The 24,907-nt window shown below is 35.8% G+C and overlaps 1 protein-coding gene and 1 pseudogene across 1 annotated transcript in view; both read right to left on the reverse strand.

Annotated features, from left to right (window-relative positions):
* LOC130542237 (butyrophilin subfamily 2 member A2-like) overlaps positions 1-21,219 on the reverse strand; it is a 45,001-nt gene extending 23,782 nt beyond the window's left edge. The window contains exons 1-3 of the mRNA XM_057304956.1: positions 20,983-21,219; positions 13,335-13,433; positions 7,876-7,917 (exon numbers count right to left, since the gene is read on the reverse strand). Coding sequence (XP_057160939.1) covers positions 7,876-7,917; positions 13,335-13,433; positions 20,983-21,043 — 202 coding nt within the window. The 5' untranslated portion in view covers positions 21,044-21,219. The remainder of the gene's footprint in view (positions 1-7,875; positions 7,918-13,334; positions 13,434-20,982) is intronic.
* Positions 6,613-7,199, reverse strand: LOC123000237 (deoxyribonuclease TATDN1-like; annotated as a pseudogene).
* Positions 21,220-24,907: the final 3,688 nt, after the last annotated feature.

The following is a 24,907-nucleotide window of genomic DNA, read 5'->3' on the forward strand; positions in this document are numbered from 1 at the left end:
TTCTCACCACCACTGAGATTTTTTTTCTGTTTTGTTTCTAAATTTTAGCCATTCTAAAAGATGTGCAGTGATATCTCATTGTGGGTTTCCTTAGGTTTCTCCCATTTGTGGACATTTCAGTATCTTGAATCTGTAGAGTTTTGCATTTCACCATTATCTCTGCAATTTATCTGAGGACTCTGATAACACAAATGATGGATTATTTTTATATTGTCCACACATTCCTGGTCTCTGTTTCTTTTTGTGTCTATTTTCTTACTTATTTCCTGATTAGGTAATGTCTACTGATTTAAGTTTAGTTTCCTTCCTCTGTTATCTTCAATTGGTATGCTTTGAGATCATCAAGTAACTTTTCTATTTCAGTTTTAATTTTTAGTTCTGGAATTTTCCTTTGGTTATTTATAAAATCTATATATTTCCTAAATTTTTTCATTTTTCTTTGTTTCAGGAGTTTCTAAAATTGCTCATTGAATCTTTTTTATCATTGCAGCTTTACCATCCATGTCAGATACTTCCAAAATCTGTGTCATTTCAATGTTGGTTTCTGACAATTGTCCACTGTCATTCAGGTGGTGATTGTCTTTGATTGTGACACGATGAATGAATTTTTTATTTTATTCTAGACACATTGGGTATTATGTTGTGAGACTGTAGATCTTATCTATTCTTTATTAACAGGCAGTCATGTGGTTTATATATAGTGAGTGTTTCCAGGATGAGCATGGATATTCAGCTCCCTGCTGGTTGCTAGTAGAAACAGAAGGCTAACTATTACTGCCACATTGGCTACTAGTGGAAGTGTAATTCACCTTGCCCCTTTGCCCCACTGATATTTTCCTGGAGAAAGCAGAGCATGGCCTCACATCACCTCCTCACTCTGTATAGGGATGAAAGTTTAGCTGGAACCTACAGACACCAGGGTAGAATGAAAACAGAAAGCCACCTAACACAGCCTTGCACTGCCTCCTTCTGCTTCATGCTGCCAGCAAGGAGTGGAAACTTAGTTATTCTCTAAGGCTGAAACTATGGGAAGTTGGGGAAAACAGTTGTTATTTGTCCTGGAGTAAGGCAGGTGTTCTCAAAAAGCTCTTCTGTTCTGGTAGGTCATCCTTTTCCTAGTCCTTTTTCTAAACAAATTCAGCTAAACTGCAGAATATGAGATCAACATACAAATAGTTTTATCCTACATAAAAGCAATGAGCTTTCCAAAAATGAGATTAAGAAAACAATTCCGTTAATAATAGTTCCTAAAAGAATAAAAAGGTTAGGAATAAATTTAACAAAGAGGGCAAAGGTTTTGTACCTTTTTTTTAAAATGATTTTTTATTATATTATGTTAGTCACCATACAGTACATCCCCGGTTTCCGATGTAAGGCTCGATGATTCATTAGTTGTGTATAACACCCAGTGCACCATGCAATACGTGCCCTCCTTACTACCCATCACCAGCCTATCCCATTCCCCCACGCCCCTCCCCTCTGTAGCCCTCAGTTTGTTTCTCATAGTCCATAGTCTCTCATGTTTCATTCCCCCTTCTGATTACCCCCCTTTCTTTATCCCTTTCTTCCCCTACCGATCATCCTAGTTCTTATGTTCCATAGATGAGAGAAATCATATGATAGTTGTGTTTCTCTGCTTGACTTATTTCACTTAGCATTATCTCCTCCAGTGCTGTCCATGTTGTAGCAAATGTTGAGAACTCGTTCTTTCTGATAGCTGAGTAATATTCCATTGTATATATGGACCACAACTTCTTAATCCAGTCATCTGTTGAAGGGCATCTCAGCTCCTTCCACGATTTAGCTGTTGTGGACATTGCTGCTATGAACATTGGGGTGCATATGGCCCTTCTCTTCACTACGTCTGTATCTTTGGGGTAAACACCCAGTAGTGCAATGGCTGGATCATAGGGCAGCTCAATTTTTAACTTTTCAAGGGACCTCCACACTGTTTTCCAGAGTGGCTGTACCAACTTGCATTCCCACCAACAATGTAGGAGGGATCCCCTTTCTCCACATCCTCTCCAACAATTGTTGTCTCTTGCCTTGTCTATTTTTGCCATTCTAACTGGCGTAAGGTGGTATCTCAGTGTGGTTTTGATTTGAATTTCCTTGATGGCTAATGATTTTGAACATTTTTTCATGTGTCAGCCATTTGTATGTCTTCATTGGAAAAGTGTCTGTTCATATCTTCTGCCCATTTTTTGATTTGTTTATTTGTTTCTCGTGTATTGAGTTTGAGAAGTTCTTTGTAGATCTTGGATACCAGTCCTTTATCTGTAGTGTCATTTGCAAATATATTCTCCCATTCTGTGGGCTGCCTCTTAGTTTTTCTGACTGTTTCCTTGGCTGTGCAGAAGCTTTTTATTTTGATGAAGTCCCACATGTTCATTTTATCTTTTGTTTCTCTTGCCTTTGGGGATGTGTCATGAAAAAGATTGCTTTGGCCATGTCGTAGAGGTTGCTGCCTATGTTCTCCTCTAGAATTTTGATGGATTCCTGTCTCACATCGAGGTCTTTCATCCATTTGGAGTTTATTTTTGTGTATGGTGTGAGAGAGTGGTCAAGTTTCATTCTTTTGCATGTAGCTGTCTAATTTTACCAGCACCATTTATTGAAGAGACTGTCTTTTTCCCACCGGATGTTTTTTCCTGCTTTATCAAATATTAGTTGCCCAAAGAGCCGAGGGTCCATTTCTGGGTTCTCTATTCTGTTCCATTGGTCTATGTGTCTGTTTTTGTGCCAGTACCATGCTGTCTTTGTGATCACAGCTTTGTAGTACAGCTCGAAATCTGGCATTGTGATGCCCCAGGCTTTGTTTTTCCTTTTCAACAGTTCCTTGGAGATTCGGGGCCTTTTCTGGTTCCATACAAATTTAAGGACTATTTGTTCCAGTTCTTTGAAAAATGTCCTCGGTATTTTGATCGGGATAGCATTGAAAGTGTAGATTGCTCTGGGTAGCATGGACATTTTAACTATGTTAATTCTTCCGATCCATGAGCATGGAATATCTTTCCATCTTTTTATGTCTTCCCCAATGTCTTTCAAGAGTGATTTATACTTTCTAGAATACAGGTCCTTTACATCTCTGGTTAAGTTAATTCCAAGGTAACCTATGGTTTTTGGTGCTACTGTAAATGGGATGGATTCCCTAATTTCTCTTTCTTCGGTCTCGTTATTCGTGTATAGAAACGCAACTGATTTCTGAGCATTGATTTTGTATCCCGCCACATTACTGAATTGCTCTATAACTTCTAATAGTTTGGGAGTGGCTTCTTTTGGGTTTTCCATATAGAGTATCATGTCATCTGCGAAAAGAGACATTTTGACTTCTTTTTTGCTGATTTGAATACCTTTTATCGCTTTTTGTCATCTGATTGCTGTTGCAAGGACTTCTAGTACTATGTTGAATAGTAGTGGTGAGAGTGGGCATCCTTGTCGAGTTCCTGATCTTAAGGGAAAGGCTTCCAGCTTTTCCCCATTGAGAATAATATTTGCAGTAGGCTTTTCATAGATGGCTTTTATGAGATTGAGAAATGTACCTTCTATTCCTACACTCTGAAGGGTTTTAATTAGGAAAGGATGCTGTATTTTGTCAAATGCTTTTTCGGCATCGATTGAGAGGATCACATGGTTCCTGAGTCTTTTCTTGTTGATATGATGTATCACGCTGATTGATTTGCGAATATTGAACCACGCTTGCATCCCAGGTATGAATCCCACTTGATCGTGATGGATAATCCTTTTAATGTACTGTTGGATTCTATTAGCAAGTATCTTGTTGAGGATTTTGGCGTCCATATTCATTAGGGAAATCGGTCTGTAATTCTCCTTTTTGATGGGGTCTTTGCCTGGTTTGGGGATCAAGGTAATATTGGCCTCATAGAATGAGTTTGGTAGCTTTCCTTCTGTTTCTATTTTTTGAAATAGCTTTAGGAGAATAGGTATTATTTCTTCTTTGAATGTTTGGTAGAATTCCCCAGGAAAACCGTCCTGGCCTGGAGTTTTGTTATTTGGAAGGTTGTTTATCACTGACTCAATTTCTTCATAATTAATTGGCCTGTTTAAGAAATCAATTTCTTCCTGTTTCAATATTGGTAGTTTATAGGTTTCCAGGAAGGATTCCATCTCTTCCAGATTGCTTAGTTTATTGGCATATAGCTGTTGATAAAAGTTTCTAATAATCCTCCAATTTCAATGGTGTTCGTTGTGACCTCTCCTTTTTCATTCATAATTTTAATAATCTGGGTCCTTTCTCTTTTCTTTTGGATAAGTCTTGCCAGTGGTCTGTCAATTTTATTGATTCTCTCAAAGAACCAGCTTCTAGTCCTGTTGATTTGCTCTACTGTGCTTCTGGTTTCTAATTCATTGATTTCTGCTCTCATCTTGGTCAACTGCTTCCTCGTGAGTGGATTAGGCCTGTACCTCTGTTGCTGTTCCAGCTTCTTGAGGTGAGAATATATAAACTGCATTTTAGATTTTTCTATTCTTTTGAGTGAGGCTTGGATGGCTATGTATTTCCCCCCTAGGACTGCCTTTGCAGTATCCCATGGGTTTTGGACTGTTGTATTTTCATTCTCATTGGTCTCCATAAATTGTTTAATTTGATTTTTGATTTCCTGGTTTATCGAGTCATTCCTGAGCAGGATGGTTCTTAGTCTCCAAGTGTTTGAGTTTCTTCCAAAATTTTCCTCGTGGTTGAGTTCCAATTTCAGAGCGTTGTGGTCTGAGAATATGCAGGGGTAATTTCAATCTTTTGGTATCGGTTGAGACCTGTTTTGTGTCCCAGAACATGGTCTATTCTTGAGAATGTTCCATGGGCATTAGAATAGAATGAGTATTCTTTGGTTCTGGGGTGTAGTGTTCTATATATATCTATGAGGTCCAACTCGTCGAGTATGGCATTCAAAGCCTTTGATTCTTTGCTTAGTTTTTGCCAGGGTGTTCTGTCTATTTCTGATAGTGGAGTGTTGAGGTCCCCTACTATTAATGTATTTTTATTTATATGTCTCTTTATTCTGGTTAAGAGTTGGCTTGTGTATCTTGCTGCTCCCTTGTTGGGGGCATATATATTTATAATTGTCATATCCACTTGTTGAATACTTCCCTTAAGAATAATATAGTGCCCTTCTGCGTCTCTAACTATAGTCTGTAGTTTAAAATCCAATCTATCTGATATGAGAATTGCTACCCCAGCTTTCTTTTGAGGTCCATTTGCGTGAAAGATGGTACTCCATCCCCTTACTCTCAGTCTGAATGCATCTTTGGGTTCGAAATGAGTCTCTTGTAGACAGCAAATGGATGGGTCATTTCTTTTTATCCAATCTGCAACCCTGTGGCGTTTTATGGCAAAATTTAATCCATTAACATTAAGACTGAGTACGGAGAGATATCATTTTAATGATGCCATGTTGCCAGGAAAGTCTTTGTTTGTATTGGCTGTGACTTTCTGTTCTGTATCACTCTTGGGGCCTTTTTACTTTTATAGAACCCCCCGTAATATCTCCCATAGGGCTGGTTTCATGGTTACGAAATTGGTTAATGACTGGCGATTCTGAAATGTCTTTATTTCTCCATCCATTCTGAATGACAGCCTTGCTGGATAAAGGATCCTTGGCTGCATGTTTTTCTCTGAAAGAGCTTTAAAAATGCCCCCCCCCAACCCTTTCTCTCATTCCTGGTCTGTGTAGACAGCTCTGACATAATTCTGATGCCTGTGCCTTGGTACGTGAGAGATTTCTTTGCCCTGGCCACTTCCAATACTGTATCCTTGGATCTAATATTTGCGAAATGCGCTATGACGTGACGTGGCGTAGGTTTGTCGTGGTTGAGCTTGGGAGGGGTCCTCTCTGCCTCTTGGACACGAATGTTTGTTTCCCTCGCTAGATTAGGGAAGTTTTCAGCTACAATTTGTTCAAATATCTCTTTTAGACCTTTGTTTTTCTCCACCCCCTCGGGGATGCCGATGATTCTAACATTGGATCGTTTCATTGAGTCAGTAATCTCCCGTAACCTACATTCGTGGGCTTGGAATTTTTTAAGAGCAGCTTCTATTTTGTTTTTTTCCTCTATTAACCCACCCTCCAATTCACTAACCCGTTCCTCTGCTTCTGTGACCCTGGCCGTCAGAGCCTCTAGTTTTGCCTGCATTTGGCTCATAGAATTTTTAATTTCTGTCAGATTCGCTCTCATTTCTGTCCTTAGGGATTCTATATTCTCAGTAACCTTTTCGTTAATAGTTTTTTCAATTCTACTCATCATTTTGACCATCGTTACTCTGAATTCCATTTCTGATACTTTGGTTACATCCATATCCATTATTTCTGTGGCAGAGGCCACAGACTCACTGTCTTTTCTTTGCTGGGGGGGGGGGCTTTTCCTTCTTGTCATTCTGATGAGGAGAGGTTGCGGGGTTGTCCAGAGCCCATATTATTGACTGGGTCCCAGGCCGTGCCCCTTGTTTTATAGGGATCTTAGGGATGTGGGCTTCTTCTTTAAAGATTTTATTTATTTATTTATGTGGCAGCCAACCAGCGAGAGAGGGAACAGAAGCAGGGGAGTGGGAGAGGAAGAAGCAGGCTCCCAGAGGAGGAGCCCGATGAGGGACTCCTTTCTGGAATGCCGGGATCACGCCCAACCATTAAATCCTATGTAGAGATCCAAGTCAATCAAGGCAGCTGCTGCTTCCTTCGTACCATCAAATGAATGCACTTGAGTTGAGTATCTTTGGGACAGAACTGTAGTCGGTCAAAATCCAGTCCACACTCCCCTACTGCTACAAATTTCCCCTTATTGTTTTCAGCAAGATGTAACAACTCCGTTAAGTAAAGATCAGGGTCATTCTTTTCAAATTCATCACATCTTGTAGGATGACATCCAACTGTACTGAAAAACATATCATTTGTTTGTGCCAAATGAAGTGCCTCTTTACTGTCCTGTAGATTTCCACCTGTAATCATAAACTTTTTAACACCAATCTGGACAGCTCTCTCTATTACATCTTGTAAGTCATCTTGATGCTTCTGAACTCCCCTATAAATTCCTCTGAACATAGGATCTGTCAAGTTGATACCAATATCATGGACAATGGTTAGGAGTGGACTTGGTGTGTAGTTCTTCTACTCATTTCCTCTTTGTGCAGCAAAGAGGTGAGTATTTTCTTAAAGCAATCTTTTTACCATGAACTTGAAGTGACTCATGTCTGCAGCGCCGGCTCCTCCCCGGCGGAAGCAGAAGTGCAGTTTTGTACATTTTAAAGTCAAAAGCATTTCTAAAAGAAATTAACATCTGCCTAAATAAATGGAAAGATCTCCCACGTTCCCTGATTGGAAGACTTCATATTACTAATATGGCTACATTCCCCAAAGAGAGGTACAGATTCAGTGCAATTGTTATCAAATCCCAAGAATCTTTTTTTTTTTGACAGAAATGGCAAAGCTGATGAAAATGTATTTTTATGAAACTTAATTAAAGTGTAAAGGATGCAAAATAGCCAAAACAATCTTGAAAAAGAAAAATAAACTTGGAGGATTAAAACTTCCTGATTTTAATACCAACTACAAACCAGCAGTAGTCAAAGAATCTGGTACTGGAATAAGGATGGACATATAGACAAATGGAACACAACTGAAAATTCAGAAATGAACCTAAAAATAAATCTATTGTCAATTAACTTTTAATAAAGATGCCAGGGCAATTCTATGAGGAAAGAATAATTTCTTCAACAAATGGTGTTGGAATAACTAGATATCCACATGCAAAAGAGTGAAGTTGGACTCTGATCTCCCTAAATACAAAATATTAACCTAAAATGGATCAAAGACCTAAATGCAGGAGCTAAAATTATAAGGCTTTTATAAGAAAACATAGAGGTACCTCTTTGCAGCTTTGGTTTTGACCGTGGATCCTTAGAAATGGCTGAAAAAGCACAAATAAGAGAAAAAATAGATAAATTAGACTTCATTTAAAAAATGTGCATAACAGGATGCTGTCAAAAAAGTTAAAAAACAATCTACAGAAGGAAAGAAAATATTTGGAAATTATGTATCTGATAAAGGTTTTGTAGTAAAAATGTATAACGAACTCTTACAACTCAACAACAACAACAAAACAACAATAATAATAATTTTAAAAAAATAGCCCTTTAACAAATGGGAAAAGGACTTGACTAGACATTTGTCCAAGAAGGCTATATGAAGGATCAGTAAGCACACATAGATATGCTCAATATCATTAGTCATTAGGAAGACACAAATCAAAAATACAATGAGTTACCACTTCATATGCAATTGGGTTATTGTAATTTTTTGTAAAATGGAGAATAACAGGTATTGGTGAGGATGTTGGGAAATCTAAACTCTAGTACGTCATTGGTGGGAATGTAAAGTGGTTCTGCTGCTGTGAAAAACACTTTGATGTTTCTCCAAAATATTAAACCTAGAACACCTTATGGCCCAGTAAACAACTCCTCAGTATATTCCTCTGAGGTATTAAACACAGGTATTCAAACAAATACTTGTGCAGAAATATTCATAGCAGCATTGTTTATGGTAGGCAAAAGATGTAGGAAGAACCCAAGAATCTAGCAACAGAGGAATAGATACACCAAATACCTTATACTCGTACAATGGAGTATTATTCAGTCATGAAACTGAATGATGTGTTTTTTTATTTTTATTCAAATGAAAATATTTTATTTTCCTTGTAATGTCTTCTTTTTATCCATTGATTATTTTAAAAACTTATGTGCCTAGTATATGTACCCAAATTTCCTTCTGTCACTAATTTGTAAAATAACTTCAGTATGGTCAAAGAACATATATGATATGATTTCATCTTTTAAAATGTATTAGCACTTGTTTTATGGACTAGCATAAAGTCTATTTTTCAGAATATTCATGTGCACTTGAAAAATGTGTATTATTTTTGTACTTTCCAACAAAAAGTTTCTATGTGGTTATCTTCAGTAATCTCTCTTTACTGTCTATCTCCTTATTTTCTGTTTGATGGACATCACTATCATATTTGCCTTTAATTCTTTAATTCAAAGAATTGGTTTCCTTGCATGCTTTGATATATTTATAATAACTCATTTAAAAATCTTTGTCTAATAAGTCCAACATTTGACTCCCCAGCCCCCAGATACAGCGTCTGCCTTTTTTTTCTGTGTATGGTCCATACTTTCCTATTTATTTGCATGTCTCCAAATTTTTGGATAAAAACTAGAAGTTTTAGAAAATATACTGTGTCAACTGGAAATCCAGTTCCTCTGCCTCCCCCAAGGCATGGTGTTGCTGCTGCTCTTGACTTGGTTGCTGGTTCTCCTAACTCTGTGAAGTCTGACTTCCCTGTAGTGTGCAGCCACTGATTACTTAGCTTGTTGGTCAGCTAATGACTAGTCAGAGATTTTGTAACTGCCTTGAGCCAAAACATTTCCTACCTTTGCTAAGGGGTTCTGTGTGTGTTAGGATAAGCCTGTGTGCTCAGAAAGTTTACAACTTTGCTTTAGCTTTCACTTTCTGCTTCTAGTTTCAGTCAGCCAGAAGTGAGAGGTTGGAGCCCTCTTAGACTCTCCCAAGCACGCACATAGCCCTGCACATGTATGCAGTTCTCTAGATTTCCAAGTCAGAATTTCTCAAAGTCCCCTTTGGACACCTCATTGCCCAGATCTTCTTTTGAAAGTTTTGTTCTGACTCTTATTTCCCTAACTGATTTCATATTTTTAGGTAGATGTAAAAATATGCAGTTGATTGTTTTTGACGAATTCCCTGAGAATAGGGTTTTTCCCATTAAGGAGCTTGTAAACCGGATCAAATACTGGCAATGTCCTGTGAAAGGTGCTTTTCCAGGGAGCTGTGAGACTGGGAAATATGGCGATACTCTGGCTGCGGCAAGGCTTCCTGTTTCACAGCTACCATGGTCGCAAGGGGGCTGTTTTAAAGGCTACCACAGTTGGAAAGACAGGGACAGGAGCCGGCCAACTTACAATGCACAAACTTGTACTGTTCTTATGAAGTTCAGCAGTTCTTCCTGAATAAATATCCCTGAATTGTTGCGCAACATTGTTTAATTTCCAGAGTTCTGATTTTGACAAACCAGTCCGTATTTTCGTTGCTTTTTTTGAGAAGTGTATTTATGGAGATTCTCACCCTGCCATTCAGGAAGTTCTTCCCTTAAAGGTAAATTTAAGCAATGGCATTTTCCGAGATGCCCTGCAACAGATGACTGGATTAAGAAGTTGTGGTCCATATATACAATGGAATATTACTCAGCAATCAGAAAGAATGAGTTCTCAACATTTGCTACAACATGGATGGCACTGGAGGAGATAATGCTTAGTGAAATAAGTCAAGCAGAGAAAGACAACTATCATATGATTTCTCTCATCTATGGAACATAAGAACTAAAATGATCAGTAGGGGAAGAAAGGGATAAAGAAAGGGGGGGTAATCAGAAGGGGGAATGAAACATGAGAGACTATGGACTATGAGAAACAAACTGAGGGCTACAGAGGGGAGGGGGGTGGGGGAATGGGATAGACCGGTGATGGGTAGTAAGGAGGGCACATATTGCATGGTGCACTGGGTGTTATACACAACTAATGAATCATCGAGCCTTACATCGAAAACCGGGGATGTACTGTATGGTGACTAACATAATATAATAAAAAATCATTATTAAAAAAAAATAATAATAATAAAAAATAATAATAAAAAAAAAAAAAGCAATGGCATTTTGATGTTTCTCTGATATTTCCAGTAACTTGCATATGCTTTACAAGAAAATGAAAGTGACTTTGGTATTTGTTTATAACTCAAAATGGTTTTTTATGTAACATAATGCTAAATCTTTGATTACAAGGTAAATTAACTTAAAAATAGTCTTCTTCATTAATAACTGGGGTTCATCCAAAGCTTTGTATAAACAAAGTGTTGCATGGTGCACTGGGTGTTATACGCAAGTAATGAATCATGGAACTTTACAACAAAAACTAGGGATGTACTGTATGGTGACTAACATAATATAATAAAAAAATATTATTAAAAAAACAAAGTGTTGTTTTATAAATTGAATATGACAATTTTTAACTTTAATTAGTATTTGCAAGCCTCTGAATATTGCTGTGCATTGCTTTAGTAGTTTTTCAAAAACCAACCGTTTGAAGAATTCTAACATTCACCTATGAATCACTGCAATGTCCACTTGTACCTTTTATTTTGAAATTATTTACTGACAATGTGTACTGACTAATCTCTGGCAGTTCCTCTCCCAGCACCCAGACAGAGCTAATATTTGTGCAGATACCTTAAGTTTTGGCTTTGGGGACAGATGGACAAACTGGCCTCCCATGGCAGGCCGTCTCCCTGCACGCATGAAAACCTTCTCTTCGCTTCCCGCAGCTATAGCCACTAATACCACTTCGGCTGCTGCCGCCAATGCCACTGTCACATATCTAGGCCCATCTCAAAACCTGGTCACTTTCTTGGCCCCGTGGTGTTCTGTCCTGCCACAGGCATTTCGGTATGCATTGGGCCAATCACAGTGTTTGTGCACTGCCAGTGTTACCCAGAGGCCTGAGCCCACTGCATGTGGACTGCTGCTGGAACACAACTGTTTGCATGCATTGCCAATCAAAGTGCTGCTTTCTCTGCTCATATGCGTGGTCTGTTGTCTCACTGGACTTCACTTGTAAAACAGATATTCAAAGATAAATTACTAAAAATTCAACATAATGAAAAGAGAGCATTATACCAAGCAGAGGACGTTCTCAGCACCAGGCCCTGAGCAGCTGCATAAGCTGCATACCTATGAAGCCAGCCCTGCACGCATCCATTTCATGAATAATGTCATTGCAGGATTTTAGTGGTTCCATATCTAGTACATGTGTAGCATTGTGAGGACTAATGCAAGAACACATAGATATAACTAGCTGAATGTCACACCTGGGGCTAACCACGCAGAACCTTCACAATTCTGTAGGTCTGAATATTCCCCATTAGAGTTATAATGAATTATAGATGCAAGAGTCACACAAAGAAAAACTAGTCCATCTCTTTTAACACCCATGAGATTAGAAGAGCAGCTTTCTGGTTGCCTGTTCTATAAACAGTCTCCAGTGAAATATTTGCAATTAGCCCTTATACAGATTTTGTATCTGAATTTCTTAAATTGGATTGCATGACTATATACTTTTACCAGATTCTAATAGTATATAGATTGTTTCAATGCATGATTAGGAACTTTAAAAGATATTTGTTCAAATTTTGCTTCTGTTTTGTACGAATATCCATTTTTATTGTTGGGTTGACTACATTATATTCATTTAAATTGATTTTTTTTAAAAATCTGTCTTGCTTTTATTTAACAGCATTTATTTAAATCCAGTGTGTTTGTTTTCAGAATAAAATATATTTCATAGGATTTCATTCATTAATAATCATTTATTCCTTCTAAGAACACTGAAAAAAATCCCAATTTATTTATTTGGATATCTCTACATGTTCAGATTTTTTAAAATTTGTAGGCACTGCATAGTATATTTTTCTAAGGAGGTAATTTTTTTTTTTTACAAAACAATGTTAAAAATTTTGAAAAAAAATGTGTGGTAAAAATTTCTTAACATTTCCCCATAAATGTTGCTTGAGAATTAAGATTTCTTTCTTATACTTTCACATTATTTATGATAAAATATATTATATTTTTATCCTCCATCTAACAGGATTCATTCTCTAATATAAGAATCTATTCCCTAATTAAAAAAACAAGTCCTTTATATGACCATTAAGATTTTGATTAAATGCTATCAGTGGTAGTGAACTCATGACTTCCTTTGCAAAAATACTCAATAAGGAGAAAGATCTCATAATTAAAATTCTTCTTTATATAGAGCTCAAATATGACTCTTTACAACTTCAACCAGGTATTTCTAATCCTAAAAGTTGAGATAAAGGGAGAGAGAGAGAAAATCTTCTTTTAGTGACAAGTTATCAAAATAATCAAATATTTAACAAGTAACTCAAATACTGTAGATTTCCCTGTTAAATAGTATTTATTTATACTGTTAGTTTTAGAGATATGTTTTCAGAACATTTACAGTTTTGGGAATAATATACTTGATGAATTTCAGTTTGTCAAAATCTCTCTGAAATATGTTGCTCAGAAGTAAATGTGGAAAAGTGAAAAGTAAACAATAAAGTAAGACTGTCACATCTCTCACCTCCAATTCTGTTTTTATAATAAGAAAATCAGATCCCACTTATCTCTGTTATAATCACCACTTAGGAACCATGTCAAAATAAGTCAGAGTAGTGAACTTTACATATTTACTAACTTACCATGATAATAACAGTCCATAGTCCACATAAAAATAATAAAGATGATGATGCTTAGGTGAAGGGAATCATAGCCATTTTTATCTACTTCAGGGTGGAATTCTGAAAAATGAATGCCAGAGAATTCCCTTATTAACATCCAAACCAACCTTATTACTGTTTCTGCTGTAGAAGTTTTATTCTATACTTCCAGTAACTCATAGGTCTGTGACCAAGTCTCAATTTTCAGAGATAAAGCTGAGGGATCCCATTACTCTTAAACACCACAGTAGCAGATCACAGCAGCTACTTATAAGACAACACGGGATTGAATATCTCAAAAGTTAGGGAGATGCTTATCCCATGGGTTGTGAAGAATTCTTGGGGGTGGACACCTCACAGTAAATGAGGAAATCTCTGTCAAGTTCCAGCCTCTCCTCATCACTTTGCTATACGCTATGAAGCCAAAACTGATATAGCCAGACTTTGGTCCACCAACCAAATCAAGTCTGACATGTGTTTTTGGAAGACTTGTGATTTCAGGATAGATTTCACATTTTAAAATCATTGAAAAAAAGAAAAAAATCATGTGATGCAAAAATAATATGAAATTCAAATTTCAATGTCCACAGAACTCAGCTATGTTTAATCTTAGTGTATAGTCTATAGCTGTTTTTCACTATAATAACAAAGATGAGGAGCTGCAGTCAAGACTGTAGCACAGTGATACAGTTATAACAACATCATTTGAGTGGCTTAACTATCACAGCACAGCTGCACTTTATTTTATATTTTTGTTTTATTACTAGGAAATACCAGTCATGCCAAAACAAGAAAATAAGAACAAAGTAGAATTTGAATAAAACATCTTAAATTATATTGGAGTGTGGATTCTTTTCTTACTGAATTACATGTATTCATTACACAATGGCACTATAGTGGTTCTACAGGAAAACAACAGAGAGGGAAGTTAGTGACAGACTAGGAGGACCCTAGGCTTTCTTTCACCTATGAACACAACTAGGGAACTATCAAGTCATTTTAAATACTCCAGAAGCTGACCTGAGTGGAACAAACTCCACAACTAAAGGTAGAGAAAAGACTACACTGGAAAGTTAGGAAGCGCAGAGACATGGTTTAGGGGGGAAATGGTTCTTGGATGCTATGGAGGGGAGGGAGCTCGGGTCATGAAGAAGGGTGAGAGAGAGAGAAGAGCACACAGGGGAATGAACAAGGAAAACTTTCCCCATACCATTGGCTTGTAAAGTGAAATGATTCCATTCCAAGTGGCTAAATTTCAACCAGAGAAATTTAAATTTTAAATGTCAGGAAGCTTGGCTCCAGGAGACCCTGGAGGCATTAGAGCTGCTCTTGGAAAGAAGGCAAACAATCAAGTCCCAAAAGAAGAAGAGAGAGAAAAGGGAGAATATTAATTTGAAGAAAAAATAACTGGAAACTTTCCTAATCTGGGGAAGGAAAAAGACATCCAGATACAAGAGGCACAGAGAACCCCCATTAAATTCAACAAAAGCAGACCAACACCAACACATATTGTCATTAAACTGGCAAAATACAGTAATAAAGTAAAAAAATTTTAAAGCAGCAAGACAAAAGAATAAGTAACATAGAAGGAAAAACCCAAGACTAGCAGGAGATTCAGCAGAAACTTTCCAAACCAGAAGGCAGTGGCATGATATTTTCAAAGTGCTGAATGAGAAAAATCTGTAGCCAAGTATACTTTATCCAGCAAGGCTATCATTCAGAAAAGAAGGAGAGATGCAGAGTTCCCCAGGCAAACAAAAACTAAAGGATTCATGACCACTAAACCACCTCTGCAAGAAATATTAAAGGGGACTCTTTGATTGGAAAGGAGAGACCAAAAGTGACAGTATAAAAGTAGAAAACACAAAAGCAGTAAAAAATGAGTATATCTATAAAAAAAAGTAAAGGAACTCACAAAAAAAAGATATAAAATATAATAGCATATACCTATAATGTGGGGAGGACAGGAGAAAAGAATGTATTCAAACTAAAATGACCATGAACTTAATACAGACTGCAGTATGCAAAAGAGGTTATATGAAAAACTAATGGTTACCATATATCAAAAACCACTGATAAACATGCAAAGAAAACAGAGAAAGAAATCTAAATATATAACTAAAAATATCACCAAAACATGAAAGGGAGAAAGACAAGAAAGGTTCAGAGAAAATCTCCAGAAACAATGACAAAACAAGTAATAAAATGGCAATAAATACATATCTCTCAATAATTATTTTGAATGTAAATGGACTAAATGCTCCAACCCAAAGACATAGCGTATCAGATTGTATAGAAAAACAAGAGTGATCCATATGCTGCCTACAAGAGACTCATTTTAGACCTAAAGTCACCTGCAGATTGAAAGTGAGGGGATGGAGAAACATTTATCAAGCAAATAGATGTCAAAAGAAACCCGGAGTAAAAATATTTATATAAAAAAAATGAGACTTAAAACAAAGACTATTAACAAGGGACAAAGAAGGACACAATATAATAATGAAGGGGACAATACAACAAGAAGATACAACTGTTGTAAATATTCATGCACCCAACATGGGAGGACCCAAAAACATAAAACAACTAATAACAAACATAAAGGATAAAATACCATAATAGTAGGGGACCTTAACACCCCACATACATCAATGGACAGATCATCTGAGCAGAAAATCAACAAGGAGACAATGGCTTTGAATGACACACTGAACCAGATGGACTTAACATATATATTCAAAATATTTGATCCTAAAGAAGCAGAAAACACATTCTTTTCAAGTGCACATGGGGCATTCTCCAGAACAGATCACATCTTGGGTCACAAATCAGCCCCCAACAAGGACAAAAAGATTAAGATTATACCATGCATATTTTTGACCACAGTATTCTGAAACTTGAAGTGACCCACAAGAAAAAATCTGGAAGACCACAAATACATGGAGGTTAAATAACATGCTACTAAACAATGGTGTGTCGACCAGAAAATCAAAGGAAAAAATTAAAATATACGTAGAAACAATTGAAAATAAAAACAAGATGGTCCAAAACCTTTGGGATGCAGCAAAAGCAAACCTAAAAGGGAAGTCTATAGCAATACAGGCCAACTCAAGAAGCAAGAAAAATCTCAAATAAACATCCTATCCTTGCACCTAAAGGAGCTGGACAAAGAATGAAAAACAGAGCCTCAAATCATCAGAAGAAAGGAAATAATAAAGATTGGACAATATATAAATAATATAGAAACTAAAAAAAAAAAAAAGAACAGATCAATCAAACCAGGAGCTGGTTTATTGAAAAAATTAATAAAATTGATAAACCTTAGCCAGATTTATCAAAAATAAAAGAGAAAGGACCAGAATAAAGAAAATCACAAATGAGAGAGGAGAAATAAGAACCAACATCACGGAAATATAAACAAATGTAAGAGAATATTATGAAAAACTAACATCATAACAAGTTCGGCAACTTGGAAGAAATAGATAAATTCCTAGAAACATATAAACTACCAAAGCTCAAACAAGAAGAAATAGAAAACTTGAATAGACTGATAACCAGCAAAGAAATTCAATCAGTCATCAAAAATCTCCCAAAAACCAGAAGTCCAGGGCCAGATGGCTTCCCAGGTGAATTGTACTAAACCTTTAAAAAAGAGTTAATATCTGGGGGCGCCTGGGTAGCGCAGTCGTTAAGGCGTCTGCCTTCGGCTCAGGGCGTGATCCCGGCGTTCCGGGATCGAGTCCGGGATCGAGTCCGGGATCGAGTCCGGGATCGAGTCCGGGATCGAGTCCGGGATCGAGTCCGGGATCGAGTCCCACATCGGGCTCCTCCGGTGGGAGCCTGCTTCTTTCTCTCTCACTCGCCTGCTGTGTTCCCTCTCTCGCTGGCTGTCTCTCTGTCACATAAATAAATAAAATCTTTAAAAAAAAAAAAAAAGAGTTAATATCTGTTCTTCTCAAACCATCCCCCAAAATAGAAATGGAACGAGAACTTCCAAATTTATTCTACAAGGCAATTATTACCCTGATAACAAAACCAGAGAAAGACTCCATTAAAAGGGAAATTATAGGCCAACATCCCTGATGAACATGGATGGAAAAATTTTCAGCAAAATGAATCCAACAATACATTGAAAGAATCATTCACCACAATCAAGTGAGATTTATTCCTGGGCTGTGAGGGTGGTTCAACATTTGCAAATCAATCACTATGATATGTCACAATTAATTTAAAAAAAAGGATAAGAACTATATGATCCTCTCAATAGATGCACAAAAACCATTTGACAAAGTACAACATCCACTCATGATAAAAACCCTCAATAAAGCAGGGATAGAAAGAACATACCTCATAAAAATAAGGCAATATATGAAAGACCCACAGTAATATCATCCTCAATGGGGGGAAAACTGAGAGCTTTTCCTCTACAGTAGGGAACAAGAAAAGGATGTCCATTCTCACCACTGCTATTTAAGGTAGTACTGGAAGTCCTAGCCTGAGCAATCAGACAACAAAAAGAAATGAAAGACATCCAAATCAGCAAGGAAGAAACCAAACTTTCACTATTTGTAGATGACATGATACTCCAAACAGAATACCCAAAAGACTCCACCAAAGAATTGCTAGACCTGATACATGAATTCGGGAAAATCACAGGACACAAAATCAAAGAACAGAACTTTGTTTCATATCTACACACTAATAATAAAGCAACAGAAAGAGATATCAGGAACCAATCTCACTTATAATTACATCAAAACCATAAGATACCTCAAAATATACCTAGCCAAAAGGGTAAAAGATCTGTACTCTGAAAACTATAAAACACCACAGAAATACAAAGTATTATAAGATAATGTTATGAAAACTAATATTCCAAAAAAAATGGACAGCTCGAAGAAATGGATAAATTACTAGAAACTTAGAAAATTCCAAAACTAAACACAGAATAAATTGAAAAAATTTGAACAGACTAATTACTAACAATGAAGTTGAAAAAAACTCCCCCCAAAAAGTCAAGGACCAGATGGCCTCAGAGGTAAAATCCACCGAACATTTAAAAGGAAGTTAATATCTATTCTCAAGCTATTCCAAAAAGTAGAAGAGGAAGGAAAACTTCTAAATTTATCCTACAAGGGAAGCACTACTCTGATATCGAAACCAGGAAGGCACTACATAAAAAGAAAACTACAGACCCATATCTCTAACGAACACAGAAACAAAAATCCTCAACAAAATAGTAGCAAACTGAATCCAACAATATGTTAAAAAAATTATTCACCATGATTAAGTGGGATTTGTTCCATAAACACAAGGGTGGTACAATATTTGCAAATCAATCAACATGATACACCAAATTAACTAGAAAAGAATAAAAATCATATGATCATCTCAATAGATGTAAGATAAAGCATTTGACAAAGTACAACATCCATTCATGACAAAAACTCTCAACAAAGTAGGTGTAGAGGGAACATACCACGACACAATAAAGGCCATATATGAAAAACTAACAGCTATCATCATACTCAATGGTGAAATCCTCTAAGATCAAGTACAAAACAAGGATGTCCACTCTCACCCTTTTTATTCAACATGGTACTGGAAGTTCTAAGCACAGCAATCAATCAAGAAAAGGAAATAAAAGGTATCCAAATTGGTAAGGAAGAAGTAAAACTCACCATTTGCAGATCACATAATATTAGAGAGAGAGAACCCTAAAGACCACACTATAAAACTACAGTGATTTATCAATTAATTCAGTAACATCACAGGATACACTATGCTTATTTAATTGATCTGGCTATAATATGACTCCATTAAGTCCTCATTTATTTTAGCTTTATGTTTTCACCTTTCTTCTTGCTAGAGACAATTCTTTGTTTATTTCCCAGCCAAATGCCTGACAGGGAGAGCTGGATTTATTTACATAATCACTATTGGTACTATTTGAGCAGGAAATTCTTGTCCAGCTGTCCTCCTAAGTACTTTGGTCATCTTATGGATTGGTACTTTTGGTGTTGCATCTCATCTTTTTCCTCTAAACCAGGAAAACCCGACTAACTGCTTTTGTCTTAGCTGTCATGTACAGTAACACTTATTTTCCCATCATTATGTTGTAAATACCCTAGTAGAGGTCATTAACAGTGACTTACTGCTAAATCAGTGGCTCATTTTTCAATGTCCTTAAAATTTCTACAGTAAGTATAATGTTTACCACTCCATTCTTTTTTTAAATATAACTTGATTTGCATTTCTATAAAACATTGTTTCCTATCTCCTCACCCCCTCATTTGACTCTCATTCTCTTACTTATTTTTGTCCTCATATTTTTCCACTACTGAATATTACTTTGACATTAAGCAAAGCATTACATATATGACATATACATAAAATCATACTAAGTGAGGCAATGAGAAAAATTGTCTTAAATTTCAAAAGTGGTATGGTATTATCATTGAGGAAGAGAATATGACAAACTATATTTTCTATCCTGTTATATTTGCCTAAGATTCTAAATAGATTAGTCAGTAGTAGCAAGAGTGCCTCTGTGTAAGATATGGTCTTATATATATATAAAATAAAACAGGAGAAATGTTACACCACTATATTTCACACAACTTATTGGGGAAAAAAGGAAACAAATTTGTTTTTTTTTAATATTACAAAGCAAATAAAATTTTAAAGTTATCATCAAAGTAGTCCAATGCCATATTCTTGCCTGAAGCATAATTAGAGCATAATGTAAATCTTATGGAAGTATAACTTGAATGATACTCCACTGATGAACATTTTTTTCATTCTGTATCTGGATAGTCCTTGATTATTTTTTTCCAACCATAAAAAGTTATTCACTCACAATCTTATTATACATCAATTTTTAAAGAACTTACTGTGAATCAGAACTATAGCCAGTATAAGTTGGATCTTTACTCTAATTCTAAAAGCCCCAGTTGGTGCATATTAAATTGTATTCACCATGAATATTTATAGCTTTTTAGAATCCCACAGTGATATGTTCCTTCAAAAATCTTTTATTTCATTATTACACAGAGTGGCCAGGATGAGAGTTTTGGTTTTTAATTCTATTAGGTCATCTTTCTCAACTTTTAGAATGTAAATATCACATATATTAAAAACTAATTCCTGGACATATTTTTGAAATAAATGACATTCTAATGACATATAGAAAAGGATGAATTAGAGTGAGCCAGGTCTTGGAATTGTGAAGTTAGAGTAGAGAATGGAAAATAATTTAAACTAAGCAGAAAGCATCTGACCCAGGAGCATTACTGGTAGAAGAGGAGAAATATAGAGACAGAGAGACCCTTCAAAATAAGAGTGCATGGGCAAAAATGAGAAAGGAGAATCAGCAGGAAAAAAAAGGTATATCTAATGAGAGAGGTTACTGAACTGAGAACTTTGGAACCATTTATAATTAGGGAGTGAGAAGAAATGAGAAGTCAGGTTGACTAGACCTGAGAGAATAACAGATCCAACTCTTAGCCATTGCACCTTGGTGTCTGCTCTATCTTTGTGGCACAAATACTTTTCTTAGGGACATTAGACATGTGGGCTCAAACACACACACACACACACCCACACTAATAGCAGTAACAAAAGTAAAACTTACTTTTACATGTCTCATTATTCACATATGAATTTGTATCTTGAACTATTTTCTGAGTCACCATTTCGGAAAGGAGTCCTTTTCAGGTTGGTCACTCGTGGTCTAAAGGAAATTCCCAACTCTGTTCTGCCCTGTGTTGGCAGGATTCTGAAATGTATTTGCGTTCCTTATACAAGCACAGAGATGAGTGATTATACCATTCAGGGCAATATCCTGGGTCAGACAGAAGCCTCAGTCACATGCACCAGTAGCATGAAGGTATCTTGATCCTGCTCGCTAGGTGAAATATGGACTTATTCCAGAAGCAAGGAGACTCTGGACCTTATAGAATCATAAAACATATTTTAGCTGTGGTTGTTCATTTACTCACTTGAATACATGCACAATTTTTTTTCTTGTCTCTGTCTAAATCTCCAGTGCATTGTTGAATAGAAGTGGTAAGGGTGGATATCTTTTTTGTTCCTGAACTTAGAGGAAAGATTTGAGACTTTCATCATTCAAGATGATGTTATTTTCATAAATGGCCTTCATTAGTTTGAAAACATTCCCCTCTATTCCTAGTGTGTTAAGTGTTTTGTTTTGTTTAATTAGGAGAAGACATTGGATTTTGTCAAAAATTTTTTTTTACATCGAGATGGTAATGTGTTTTTTTCTCTTCATTCTCTTAAAATGGTGTATTATATTGATTGGTTTTTGTATGCTGAACCAACTTTGCATTCTTGGGTAAATCCCACTTTGTTATCATGTTGAATCCTTTTAATATGCTGCTGGATTAAGTTTAATAGTATTTTGTTGAGGATTTTTGCATCTGTATTCATGAGGGCTATTGGTCTGTAGTCTTCTTGTGATGTCTTTCTCTGCCTTTGGTATCTGGATTCATAGATTGAGTTAAAAAGTGTTCCCTCTGGGGAGCCTGGGCGGCTCAGTCGTTAAGTGTCAGCCCTCAGCTCAGGGCATGATCCCAGGGTCCTGGGATTGAGCCCCACATCAGGATCCTCCGCTGGGAGCCTGCTTCTTCCTCTCCCACTCCCCCTGCTTGTGTTCCCTCTCTCGCTGGCTGTCTCTCTCTGTCAAATAAATAAATAAAATCTTAAAAAAAAAAAGTGTTCCCTCCTTTTCTGTTTTTTGGAAGAGTTTGAGAAAGATTGCTGTTAATTTTTCTTCAAAACTTTGGTAGAATTCACTAGCAAAACCATCTGGGCTGGGCTTTTTTTTTTCTTTTATAGTTTTTTTTTAATACTAACTCAATCTATTATCATAGATATATCCATATTTTCTATTTCTTCATGAGTCACTTTAGTAGTTTGTGTGTTTCTAAGAATTTGTTTACTTCATCATTTGTTTACTTCATACTTATCGTTTATCAGCATTTGTTCTTAGTATTAATCCTTTCTACTCTAAAGCTTTTAGTAATGTCTCCTCCTTCTTTCCTGATTTTAGTGTTTTGAGTCCTCTCTTTTTTGCTAAATGTTTGTCACTTCTGTTGATCTTCAGAAACCCAGCTTCTGTTTCTATTATTTTCTCCATTGTTTTTCTGTTCTGTTGCCTCTCCACTCTAAGCTTTATTATTTCCTTTTTCCTGTTTGCTTTATGTTTAGTTTGTTCTTCCCCCTGCCCCCCCCGCGCCCCCCCCCCCGCCCCGTGCCTTAAGGTGGAAGTTTAGGCTATTGGTTTGAGATCTTACTTTTTTTTCCCTTTTTAATAGATGTTTATAGCTATAAATTTCTCTCTTGGCTCTGATTTTGCTGTATGCCATAAATTTTGGTGTTTTGCATTTTAATTTTTGTTCATGTCAAAGTATTTCCTAACTTCTTACAATTTCTTCTCCACCCCATGGATTGTTTATGAGTGTGTTGTTTAATTCTCACATATTTGTAAGTTTCCCAAATTTGATTTTGATATTGATTTTTCATTTCATTTCATTGTGATAAAAGAAAATACTTTTTATGACTTTAATTTTTTTTATTTATTAAGGCATGTTCTAACATACTGCTTATCTTGAGAATGTATATTCTGCTGTTGTTGGGTGGAGTGTTCGGTAGATGTCTGTTACATCTAGTTAGTTTATAAAGTCTTCTATTTCTTTATTAGTATTAAATCTAGTTGTTTTACCTATCTATTGAAAGTGGGGCATTGAAATCTCCAACTACTATTGTTGAACTATTTTTTTTCTCCCTTTAATTATGTCAGTTTCTCTTTGATGTATTTTGGGACTCTTTTGTTAGGTACATATATATTTATAAATGCTATATCTTATTTATGGACTGGCACTTTTTCATTATATAATGTTTTTCTTTATCTCTTGTAACAACTTTTGTCTTAAAGTATATTTTGTGTGATATAAGTATAACCACTCTAGCTCTCCTTTTGTTATTGTCCACATGGTCTTTTATTTTCAGTTTATGTCCTTGAATCCAAAGTGAGTCTCTTATTGAAAATATGTAACTGGATCATGTTTTTTTTTTAATCCTTTCTGCCAATTTGCCTTTTATTGAAGAGTTTAATCATCTACATTTAATGTAATTACTAATAAAAAAGACTTTCTGAAATTTTGCTTTTTCTTCAGTGTGTATTATTTCTTCCATCAATGTCTTCTTTGTGTAAAACTAATATTGCCTAGAGTGCCATTTCAGTTCTTTTTTTGTTATCATAGTATATAATTTTATCCTATATTCTTAATTATTTCAATGGGAATTACAACTAACATGTTAACTTATAAAAATCTGGTTTATTATAACAGCAATTTTATCTCAATAGTGTACAAAAATTTGGGCCTTACATACCTCCACCCTTCTTTTATACTGTTACTGTGATAAACCATATCTTTATGCATTATGTGTCCATCAATTTAATTTATAATTATTGCTTTATGCAGTTGCTTTTTAAAGTCAGATAGGAAAAAACGAATTAAAGGAAAAGTACATGTATATTTGTGTCTTATATTTACCTAGAATTTGCTTGTGAAGACATCTGGCCCTGGGCTTTTATTTCTTGGGAGTTTTTTTTTTACTACTGATTCAATTTCTTTGCTGCTTATCAGTCTTCAAGTTTTCTATTTCTTCCTATTTCAGCTTTGGTAGTTGATATGTTTCTAGGGATTCATCCTTTTCTTCTAAGTTGTCCAGCTTGTTGGCATATATTTCTTCATGATATTCTCTTATGCTTATTTTTATTTCTGTGGTGTTGGTTGTTATTTCTCCTCTTTCATTTGTGATTTTATTTATTTGGGTCCTTTCTCTTTTCTTTGATAAGAATGGATAGAGGTTTTTCAATTTTATTAATTTTGTAAGGAACAAGCTCTGGGTTTCATTGATCTGTTTTATTATTATTATTTAGTTTCTATATCATTTATTTCTCCTCTAATCTTTATTATTTCCCTCCTGCTGCTGGCTTTAGGCTTTGTTTATTGTTCTTGTACTAGCTCCTTTAGGTGCTGTTTATTTGATTAGGTTGTTTATTTGAGATTTTTCTTGCTTCTTGAAGTAAGCCTGTATTACTATATACTTCACTCTTTGGACTGCTTTTGCTGCAACCCAAAGGTTTTGGACCATTGTGTTTTCATTTTCATTTGTTTCCATGTATTTTTTAAATTTCTTCTTTGGCTTCCTGGTCGACTCATTCATTGTTTATTAATATGTTAAACCTTCATGAATTTGTGGTCATTCCTAATTTTTTCTTGTGGTCGACTTCAAGTTTCATAGTGTTGTGGTCTGAAAATATACACAATATTATTGCAACTTTTTTTGTTGTTGTTGAGGCCTGATTTGTAACCTAATATGTCATCTGTTCTGGAGAATGTCCCATATGCACTTAAAAAAATGTGTATTCTGGTGTTTTAGGATGTAATGTTATGATATATCTGTTTAGTCCATCTAGCCAAGTGTGTTATTCAAAGTCATTGTTTCCATGTTTGTTTTCTGTTAGATGA

The sequence above is a fragment of the Ursus arctos genome, unplaced genomic scaffold (genome assembly GCF_023065955.2).
Source record: "Ursus arctos isolate Adak ecotype North America unplaced genomic scaffold, UrsArc2.0 scaffold_31, whole genome shotgun sequence".
Classification (NCBI taxonomy): domain Eukaryota; kingdom Metazoa; phylum Chordata; class Mammalia; order Carnivora; family Ursidae; genus Ursus; species Ursus arctos.